This window comes from Berghia stephanieae, chromosome 2, assembly GCF_034508935.2.
Source record: "Berghia stephanieae isolate SIO BIC M18660-M18661 chromosome 2, UCSD_Bste_1.3, whole genome shotgun sequence".
Taxonomy (NCBI): Eukaryota; Metazoa; Mollusca; class Gastropoda; order Nudibranchia; family Aeolidiidae; genus Berghia; species Berghia stephanieae.
In genome coordinates this window covers 42,855,737-42,867,503 of record NC_088361.1, presented here as the reverse complement: position 1 = coordinate 42,867,503, position 11,767 = coordinate 42,855,737, and the positions used below count along the sequence as shown (strand labels likewise).

The window sequence follows — 11,767 nt, the reverse complement described above, 5'->3', positions numbered from 1 at the left end:
TGTGAGAATGAGAGATATATAGATAGACAGTGAGAGATGAGATAAATGTTGAAGACGGGCCGAAAAGTGGAGTGTATAAAAAAATAAAAAAGATAAAAACATGAGCTTTTTTATAGCGCATAAACGTGCATTATATAAACGTGATCAAGGCTATTTACAAAGGGTCCCTGACTAACAGCAACACAAAACACATAGAACAAGACATGACGCCATGTTAGGCGATATTACAATTTTTTTACGACAAAGACAAAGCTGTCAACAGCCAGGTACTCATAATACACCTGAGTACGGAGAGAGAATGCGAGTAAAGAGCGTTTTCCAAGGACTCAACCATGCGCCGAGCGAGGCTCGAACCCAGGACGTTCCGATCCGATATGGAGTGTCATACTACTATAACCCATAGCCGCACAGTATAATATAAGAGTGTACATATAATACGATACATTGAGATCGGAAGAGGTGGGAAAGGAAAGGTTTTTTTTCTCGAAAATGACAAATGTTTATAAATTAATATTGATATAGAGATATAGATAGGCATATTGAGGGGGGGGGGGGGGGGAGAGAGAATCAGTAATATTAGGTAGATAGTATATGCGTATAGATCGATTGAGATAAATAAAAAGGGGAAAGGGTGAAAATAGGCAAAATGAGAAAAGGGGACGGGGGGGAGGGGGGTGGAGAGAAAAGAGGCATAATGATAGGGGGAGGAGGGGGGGGGGAGGAGAAAGTGCTGTGTTAGATCAGACCTAGGCAAAGAATCAAACTCATGTCAAGACAGAGAAATAGTAATAGTAGGTAGATGCTCAGATTGTGGACAGATTGTGATAAAGAAAAGGGGAGAGGGGATGAAAAGAGGCAACAATGAAAGGTGGAGGGGGAGGAATGAGAGGTGGGGAGGGGGGGGGAAGCAAGATAGTTTTGTGTTAAATCAGACCGGGGGAAAGAAGCCAACTCGTGCGATACCAAATCGTGTTCACTCACGGCCAGTCTCTCTCTCTCTCTCTCTCTCTCTCTCTCTCTCTCTCTCTCTCTCTCTCTCTCTCTCTCTCTCTCTCTCCTCATCACTCTGTCACCAGCATCGCCATCGTAATGCCGCCTAACTTCCCTTGTTATAAAAATTATATTTTGGCTGATTCGGATTGCTCTCGCCGCCGTTAGAATGTTGATGTTGCTATCATTTATTATAGAGTAGGTGTACGTGGATTACTGACTTCAAATCAACATCGGCTGATCTCCATCCAAGTCGTTGATAAAATGTGACCCATCGCCTCAAGACGTCATTATGTTGGGGCGTTTTAGATGTTTAACCAGTTAATTGCCGCGCACTGGAAAAATATGTATTTAAAAATTTGGCCAGAAAAATCGTCCTTCAAATATCGATCGATTTAAATGACTCTCATCTTGGCAAAAACTATCAAACCTTTTACTTCGTTTGAGAGTTTTTGCTTAGGTGACGGTCGTTTAAATCGATCGATATTTGAAGGACGAGTTTTCTGGCCAATTAAAAAAAATCCACCTTTTTTCTGAGTCCGGCAGTTAACTGGTTAAATTAAATTTATAGTCGGAAATATGATACCCGTGCCAACATAATTTTGTTACATTAAAAACTAATCCTTCAGAGCCATGAGCCTGAGTTTATCTCCGTTTCTAGCGCGTAACGGATAGTACCAATTGGATAGGACGCCAGTACCTTTCACCAGATATAAAAGACCCAGCTACCCAATCACTGCTGGGTGGAAAGGTCATACAAAATCTTGACTGCATTCGGGATAGATCTCAGGACCCCCTTGCAGATGAAAGATTACAAATTCTTAAGAAACTAAAAAGATAAATGCAGATTTCTGATTATCTTAGCTTTAATTTAAAAATCATTTTGTCATCTATCTACCTCCAACATGGCACCAGATTGAGGTGGCTAGTCACAGTTTTTGTATCAAATAACATTGTTATTATGTGTGTAATTGGATTCAATAGTCTGATGTCACGTCGCCCAGCAACGGCGAGCAGCGTGGTTCTAAACAAAGAAAATCGGTTCTTTTTATTCTCCATGCTTGCTAGAACTGTTCATATTGCATATAATCAGAATGTATAAAACTCAAAACATGATCATATTTATAATGTCTTACTCCTCTGGATACACTTTTATGCTCGTCGGAGAAATATTTCATTAGGGCATCCGCCATTATTCCGATAGTGTAGAGCCAGTTACAAAGTTATATGCGTCATTACGAGGGAAGTGACGTCATGACTGTTGAAGCCTATTTATTGTACGAATCAAGAAGAGGATTTAACTTGTCTTCTGTTGGAACCGGCGGGCACTTATTTGTTCACTTCGATTGGAACACTTTCATTTGACAAAGATTATGAAATATCAAAACATTGTTGCAACAATAATAAGTATTCTATTCCTCCTCGTAAATAGTAATAATATCAAGTTTACAATAGTCATTTGTGACCGCCGATTATCAAGCGTTAAGTTTCCCTTAAAATCATATTCTATTTTTTTTAAAAGGAGTACCGTTAAGTGTTTTTGAATGTCTTTTATTTAAAGCTGTCGAAATTGGAATCGATTGAGGGGTAGAATAAAAGATTTCTTACACTCTTGCGTTTTGGAATTCGAACTTTGTTCCCAACGCGCAGTCGCAGACTCGTGCAGCGTTTGGGAACACGTCCGGAAATCTAACAAGCAAGAGTATAAGAATCGTATTATAAGTATCTACAGTATCTACGTATATCGTTATCTGTGTTTTTCCCCAAATAATTCTACATTACCAGGTAATTTTTTTTTTTTAAACTCCGAATCATGACGTTAAAAATGCTACTGTTACTAGGTTAAATTAGATGCACTGATCCTGTTCTTATCAAAGTCAACTTGACAATACTTTAGATAATAGTTGGTTTCGACTTTTATCTTCCTTTTTATTTTAAAATTAAAAAAATTTGAATTCAAATTTCTATGAATATTTACTTTCACAAACTTCTAATATAAACGATTTTTCATCAGACATCCTATTTTGGATAGGTGCATGTCTAGGGTTAAGAGACTAAATTCTTAAATTACCTATTTAATTAATAATGATAACTTATAACAACGTTCTCAAGTTCAACAATCTAACACGCATTATTTTAAGGTTCTGGTTCAGTTTCTTAATATAAAGTCGGAATTTATCCCAGTTTCTACGCAATGTACATCCCTCCTGCAATCTAATAGACCCGATCACCCAATCACTGCTGGGTGGACAGGGGGGGGGGGCGGGATCAGAAAAAAATATTGACAGCACCTGGGATCGATCACAGTCCCTTTACGTTAGATTGAAGCAAGTGCTCTATCGACTGAGCTGTTGAGACCCCCAAATAATCAGAATTAGCTGTAATTACCTCACAAATCTACATGTCATGTAAACAACTATTATTTGTCGCTGGACTGAATTTAATGTAAACAGTTTTGCATCTCTGACTGACGACCCCATTAATCAGGAGTTCTGGATTTCATTCCCCAGTCGAAGAAAACCGATTTTTGGGGAGGAATTTTTTCTTGTATTTTTCTTTCTCTTTTGTCTGGCATTGTTTCATACATATTTTTATATCTTTATCAGCAAAGTGTTACTCGCTAGTCAAATAAAAACCAAGACCATTGTTCAGAAGTTTTGTGTTCAAACCAACGGTAAATCAATGTAATTTAAAGACAAACGTATGCTTAACGTTAATGATGTAAGCTGGGAATAACTGTGAATATTGATTCAATTGTCTGGCTGTAAAGAAAAAAAAATGTGACAATGACTGCAACATTCCAATCAATTTTGTGTCACCTCAGTAGAATTTAAATTTCTTTAGATTTTATAGCCAATATGGATAGCTTGGAAATTCAACCTATTTAGAGCTCTTCCAGTGTGTTTTGATGACCTCAAAATGTCTTTTAGTGATTCTCATTCTGAGCTATTGTGCCGAGAAAGATACGGTGTTATCAACACGACTTTCTTTGAACTGTGGGCCTGTTCTCTCTGCTATCATTACATCTTTCACGGGAAGCCATTGAATTTTGACACCCATTTCAAATACACGGATGATTTAGTGCCCCCTCTGTCGCCGACCGTCCCCATGGGAATTTTGTTGTACGACAATCTATCCATTAATGTGATGAAACAGCATCCTCCCTTGTGTAAGGAACTGGGAAACAACGGTTGCTATAAACTCAAACTCTGCTGTCAGAACGCAAAGAGGTAAGACTTGTATTGTGTTTCATTTTTTTTATTTGGCAAGAAAAAAATATATTAATACATTAACTCTCTCCTTACCAATCATTTTCAATATTCTCACCAAATGGAAGGCTTACCCAACAGAAAAATTTTTTTTTTTAAACACAAACAAGCTCTCTACAAAACAACTTTATATTCTTATTAATTAAACAAAGATCATTCTTGAAAGTTTGTGATGTACAAAATAAATCTGAATTTTTTAAAATGTATATTGTGTCGTAACAAATGTGACGATTTTTATGCAGGTGGTAAGGAGAGGGTTTACTCTGAAAACGCATGACTGAAAGTCTTTCAATTCATGATCTCTTTCATTTTTATCTAGTTAGAATCCAAGAAGGCGAAAGAAGAATATTGGCAAAAAAAAAAGGTTTATTTTTCACGTGGCTTGCAATCCACGTCATATGAATATAATGAATGTTTTTGATCCTAAAACCAGCCCCCGCTTCACACTTGTTCTATTTATTTGGAGTAAAATCGAAAGGCGTCTGTAAATGGTTAATCTTCTTAACTGCAATAATTTCTGATGACTTCGATAACTGAATTTTAACTATGTGATCTTTACAATACATTCGGTAAAACCTATTCCCCACGCCCATTAACCTTTTTCAGACATTACACAGTCCGAACAGTTATTGTTTAGTAAACAATGGTAGTGGTTGCTAAACTAAGCAAACTTTACGCGTATTACTATGAACGGCATGCGCTTAAAAATAAATTGAGCTTTTATATAGCATATTATCCACTTAACGTGATCAAAGCGCTTTACAAAGGGCCAACAGTAACACGTAACAAGTAGAACGAGACATGACGCCTGTTAGGCAATATTACAATTTTTTCGGACAGAGACAACGCTGTTCACGACCAGGTACTCATTTTATACCTGAGTACGGTGAGAGAATGTGAGTAAAGAGCCTTTTCCAAGGAGTCAACTATGCGCCGAGCGAGGATCGAACCCAGGACCTTCCGATCCGAAAGCGGGTGTCATACCACAAGACCACATAGCCGCACTCGTCGTATTCAAATATTTTGGCCGCAGAAAAGTATGTGTAAAACTGACTAAAAAAGAAGGAAACATTGATAAAGCTGTGATCCAGAAATTGAGGTGTAGAAGGAGGGAAAAATGTCAGCGTGAAGCATCACAGAAATAATAATATTGACAAATTAAACGAGTCCTGATTGACGTTATATTCAAATTTAAATATCGTAATATGCATTGAAATGATCGAAATAATTAGGTTGGGAATTCAACCAATTTCAGCATGATCCTCTTTGGAATTATGTTCTTTTTGTCTGTCGTTTAATCATTTGTGTGTGGGGGGGGGGGGGGGGGGGGGGGGGGGGGGGGTGTTCCATAAATAGGTTATCATCCTTAAATTGTCATTTCCAATAATATACTGCTATTGTTTGTATGGCTATGTGGTCTTGTGGGGTGACACTCGCCTTCGGACCGGAAGGTCCAGGGTTCAAACCCCACTCTGAGTGGCGCATTGTTGAGTCCCTAAAAAATGCTCTTTTCTCACATTCTCTCGTCGTACTCGGGTGTAAAATGAGTACCTGGTCTTTGACTGCGTTGTCTTTGTTCGAAAAAGAATTGTAATATCGACTAAGTGGCGTCAAGTCTTGTCCTTTATGTTAAGTGTTGCCGTTGGTGAGGGATTCCTTGTAAAGCACTTTTATGTTAATGAAAATTGCATTATAAATGCTCTAGTTTTTACTAAATTTCATAACAACCAAGTCTGTCTAAACTCGCAATGAAGAGGAAGAACAAAATAATTTCAACCAGTCACGGGATTATGCTAAAACGTAACCACTTTCACGACAATGCCGTACTTTGAAAAAAAACAAAAAAAAACAAAAAAAAAACAAAACAAAAACACGTTCGTAATTTATTTGTTTTTTTTTTTTTTTGGGGGGGGGGGGGGGGCAGAAAACTTGTCCTTCAAAGATCTATGGATTAAAATGACACTTACAATAAACATAAATCTCTCAAAACCAGAAGGCGCATAAGGCCAGGAAATTTTCCTTCCATTTCATCCTGTCTCTTGGTTACAGTCTTATCCCTTTGCCAGGAGTGCCATCCAGTGTCTTTCCCCTCTTTCCCCCCTTTCCCCTCTTCCATATCGTGTAGGGCCTTTTCTTCCTTCTCTTTCCCCCTCGAGTCCATCCCAATGTCAAGGCTGAATGGTTCTTTTCCCCTCGCCCTTGACCACTTTTTAAACCTATTTCATTATTAAGTCATTAAACTTCCTGCAGTTTTTATTTATTGATTTAATTTAATACATCACCCATTGTGTTCCAGAAAGTTGGTTTACTTACTAAAACATAAACTGAACAAGATGATATTGGGTAGGTCGCCCCAAATCCGCACGGTTTTTCTCTACCTCAAATGCTAACAGCTCTACTGTACATTGGTTCAACTGAACTCTCCACTGTTTGATAAACTCAATTATTTGACTTCGCAAAGTCCCAGGTTTGAGAGTATATGCCAAGACATGGGTCATTTAAATCGACCAGTATTTGAAGGAGAATGTTTTTGGCTATAATTTAAGTACATCCTTTCCCAAAGTATGTCAGTTAACAGGTTAAATAAACATAAACCGGATGCCTAAGATATAAGCATTTATATTTTTTGACAAAGCAATGACCTTGAGATTTTGTTCAGTGTGGACCCAAGGGTTGAAAATTATACGTAGACTAAAAGCTACTATAATTTTATTGTTATTGCAAAAGATACAGTACGATAAACTGATGCTACGGCTTACCTAAGAGTGAAATGTGTGATAGTTATAACAGGAAAATTCCAAATTGGATGCAATATATATTACTTGTATGAAGATCTTTAAAAAAATGCGTATGAAACAGTGCCTAGCAAAGCAGAGAGAAAATTACAAACAAAAACAAGAACAAACCAAAAAAAATATATTAAAAAACCCCACAAAATCAGCTTTCCTTGAATCTGTCTGATTTTTGGGATGTTTTTTCTTGTAAATTTCTGTTTTGTCTGGCATTGTTTCAGACAAACCTCTTCAGATCTTTATCTTACACCAGTGCCTGTTCTGGGGGTCCCGATAGCTCAGTTGGTAGAGCACTCGCTTCACACGCAAAGGGATCGAGATCGATCCCGGGTGCAGTCGAGATTTTTTTTCTGACCCCCCTGTCCACCCATCAGTGAATGGGTAGCTGAGTCTGTTAAACTTGGCGGAAAGTCCTTTGCGATAGACTAGCGTCCTGTCCTAAGGATAGCAAGCCATTTCTATTGGCCGTTTAACGCTATAGGAACCGGGATAAACTCCGGCCCCATGGGCCGAATGACTCTGAGGGAGTTCAAAGAAAAAAGTGCCTGCTCCCTATAATTTGTTACTAGTATAGGTTGTAAGGCCAACATTTAAAATGTTATATGAATCCAAACAACCATGTTGTCGGCAATGTACGTTTCCTGTTCTTGAAATCGACTTTCAATCAAAAAGTTAGACACTGATCTCCGGTACTTTTATTTCAGACTCCATTTTTATTTTTTTATGAGCACTCAAACACTAATGGGATAACAAAACCTTAAGGGGGGGGGGGGGGCGACACTAAAAGGTCATTTTTTTTTTTATTTGATGAAATATCCTAAACTTCTATGCACAGTCATAATGTACCTGTTTGGGAAGGATGATTGCATATAATCTTTTTCGAAAAATGTTGCCCGTTGCTATGGAAACGACGCCATATTGGAAAATAAACAACACATCTTAAAAAGTCAAAGCCTTTTTTGGGTATCAACCGATTGTCATAATATTTTGGTCACAGGTAGAAAAAATAAAAATAAAGAGGCTCTAGGAGCCCGATTTTTATTTTTTAAATTAGAAACTTTAAAAATTAAGTTCAAATTTATTACTCGATTATTCCCCTTGAAAAAAAGTTACATTATGTAAAATTACTCATTTAATTATTTTTTTTCAAAAATCCGGCTCCTAAAGGACCTTCATATTTGTATGACACTCATTTGTAGAAAGTTTGAAGAAGATTGGTTGAAAACTGAGGGAGGTTTTTAGTGACGAAAATTGCAGTTTTGAGAAAAACTCATTTAAAAGTCAAAGTAAACGAGTTTAGGGAAAAACTCTCCTCTCGCTCTCTGATTGGATTGTGGCCAATTGACATTATAAAGAACAAAGTGATTGGTTGTTGAAGATAGAGGAGAGATTTTACTTTTCATTGATATGTTTTTGCCTTTACTACGTTATAACGACTATTTTATATTCTTTCATGAAATCAGTCCACTTAAACTAAAAATGGGCAGGATTTAACAAAACTATGGGTCACAAAATACATTATTTTGAGTCGAAAAAAACTGAAGATGAAGTTCTCATGCAATTTTTTATGCAGACACATGGTCACATGACAACATCCCACCAAAATTTAATTTTCGCAAACTGGGTCAAAATTCATCATTTTTAATGTCGCTCCCCCCATTAATCAACAAAATGCAACATTGATAGGTAAAAACGTCAGCGATCTCGTGTAATTCTAGTCACAAAAATACAAACGAGAGAGTGATAATGGAGAGGTTTCGGAATGGAACAATACAGACAATGGAAGTTTCGGGTACAAACCCTTCGTCAGCACAGCAATAAACAAATTAACGTGGAAAACAAATAAAATAAGTTGCTATATATATTATATTGCATTTTATTTCATTTTATATCATTTGTTTTCCATCCACGTTAAATTGTTTATTGTTGTGTTGACGAAGGGTTTGTACCCGAACGTCCATTGTCCCTATCGTTCCCATCCGAACCCTCTGCTCTCCATTATCAATCTTTCGTTTGTTTTTTCACGATCTCAGGCTTCAGGCAGCCCACACCGCTCTCTACGGTTCTAGTCACGAAACACCTCATTAACGCTGTTGGATGCTTGGGGAAAACCAATACAGAAAAGGAAGATTATCGCTTTGAATCAATCAATTATAGCATGCTGGCATGATACATTAAAATATAGGGAAGTGTACTGCAAATATCAGATTAAACTGAAAATTGTATAAAGGTCATCTTGAAGAACGACATACAATAAATAGGACAATCAATAGTTATTTATTCACTTATACTTCCTTGCATAGAACATACACATGTTTCATTGTACCCAAACACATTTATCTTATAATATATTCATAGATTAAGTAGTCTCATAAACCATCAAGGTTTAAATCTTGGATTCCTAGACGTGTTTTTTCTTCATTTTATGGCAAGTTTTATGGCCAAATAACTGAGAAATATAATTATACTGGTCATTTTGTGAATTTTTGTCTAAATTCGGGCCATTCTCTGGAATTACATGGCAAATACGTTCCATGTTTTGACGAGAAAGATTTCACTTCATATCAGTCGGTTAAAATTACCCCCTCCCCCCCCCCCCCACTCCCAATCACCTCAAAACGGTGTTATTTATCGACAATCCAGATGTCAAAAAGTAGTTTTAAGGTTAAAATGACAACAAAATGTGAAATTTTAGTTTTGTCAGTTTAAGACATTATATTCATTCTCTTCCCACCCCCAAAATATAAAACGTAACCCGAGTCTCATATTCCGACAATAAACTGAGACTTTAAAATTATAAGGGGGTCCCGATAGCTCAGTTGGTAGAGCACTCACCTCATACGGCATGACACCGTTTTTGTGGCGATGGATCACACACTTCATCCAAGGATCCATCGATTGGACGAAAAGCTGTGCCTATTTTAATGTCACTTTGGTACGGAATTAGGGATTGATGGTCCAGAAACTTAATAATGGTCCAGCACCCCGAGATTCCATCATGAATGAGTGTTTGATACTGATCCGACAAAAAGACGTATGTCATGGAATAAATCAGATGGGTACCAAACGATGTGTACATATATGCATGTCTGACATCCGAACCTACTTTTGGGCCCAGTTTAAATTATTGTAATGGATATTATTTTGCGTCATTTTTCTATATTTCCATTACAACAATGAGCCCATAAGGAATTGGGTTTTTCAGACCTGCAAATAAGTCCACGACGATACCAAAGAACAACTAAAAGTCCAATTCACTCTGCACGAATTGAGGATTATTTAGGAACTTATCCTCAAGGTTTGATTTTGTCTCTATAGATTTAGGCAAATTAGATAATTTTTGTTTTTTTCTTTCTTTTGAATAAAAAAACGACCTCTAATAAGGGAAATATCTACAAGAAGCCCGAGAATACTCAAAATATGTAGGCAAAGTCACTCCGAGAGGCAAATTCATCAAAGTTAACGGGACGCAACTCTAAGAGATTCAACGTTTGAACAGCTTGTAATTTTCTGTTGTTGAAAGCGTTTGGGCGAAGAAATAATAACAATAGATTGGTTTGTCTGAAAACGGAATCATGACTCGTGAATTACAACTTACAAATGACAAATAAATGACCAAATGTAACATAATTCTATTCACAAGAAAAGAAGTAGGAAGGGAAGTGCCCGTAGACAATAGAGAATAAAAGCGTTTGGTGTAATGGGGACCCGACTGCTACGGTACCTCCGCCTCGGCACGAGAGGGATACCCTTTAAAAAACTTTCGTGTTGTTTGTGTGTTGACCTCATGACCTCAAGAGGTTGTGAGAGGGACTAAAGATAGGTAATACGTTTAAGACCATGTTTCTTATTTTCGGAGTTTGCCTTACTTTCACTTGACTTATGCCTCTTGGCTCCTGGCGAAGGATAGGGCCTCAACAGCACTCTTCCATCTTCTTTTGTCCTTGGCACAGACCTTTGCCTCACTCCAGGTAAGATTGGAGACGCACACATCTTGGCGAAGGCTTCTCCTCCAAGTCTGTTTTGGTCGACCCCGTTTCCTCTTGCCCTGTGGACTCCAGTCGAGAGCTTTTTTTTCGGAGTATGGATAGTGTAAATTGTAGAGCGTCCGTCTCGAGGAAGAGGTGTCGTAACCCTTGGGTTCAGCGCCCGATCACTCCAACAGTTTGTATTCTCTTTTGTCCTCTGGCACTTCACTTTTCACTTCATTTTCCATAAATATATTTTGATTCCATAATAACTTTCTATTTCACGGATCCCAAGATAGAGTAACTCCATATAAAAAGTAACATAAAAATCTTAACAAAATAAATTCATGATTTCCAAGTTTGACAAAAACTCTCAAACCTGGGACCTCGGAGGTTTTCATTAAAGTCCCAAGTTTGAGAGTTTTTGCCAACATGAGGGTCTTTCAAATCGATCGATATTTGAAGGACGAGTTTTTTGGACAAATTTTAAATACGTGTCTTTCAAGTGTATGCCATTTAACTGGTTTCACAATGATTCACTATGATTAAAAAACTTAAAAAGCATGCCCTTCCACCTCGACATCATAAGATATCCTCGCCTAGGCATTTCACGAAATTATATATATATAATTCATCAAAAGAGATGTCTGAGGTCAATAGGAATCACCCATGTTCTCCGAGTGAGCAAACCGGGGGCTAATATTTTTGCCCAAGGAAAAGACGAAAGTGCCTGAAGCTGGGCTCGAAC

General features: G+C 37.5%; 1 protein-coding gene across 2 annotated transcripts in view; it reads left to right on the top strand.

Annotated features, from left to right (window-relative positions):
- Positions 1–1,131: 1,131 nt before the first annotated feature.
- LOC144964925 (calcitonin gene-related peptide type 1 receptor-like) overlaps positions 1,132–11,767 on the top strand; it is a 112,265-nt gene continuing 101,629 nt past the window's right edge. The window contains exons 1-2 of one of the 2 annotated variants that reach the window (XM_078899719.1): positions 1,132–1,188; positions 3,597–4,220. In XM_078899719.1, coding sequence (XP_078755845.1) covers positions 3,910–4,220 — 311 coding nt within the window. In that variant the 5' untranslated portion in view covers positions 1,132–1,188; positions 3,597–3,909. The other variant, XM_078899720.1, reaches the window with a different exon arrangement.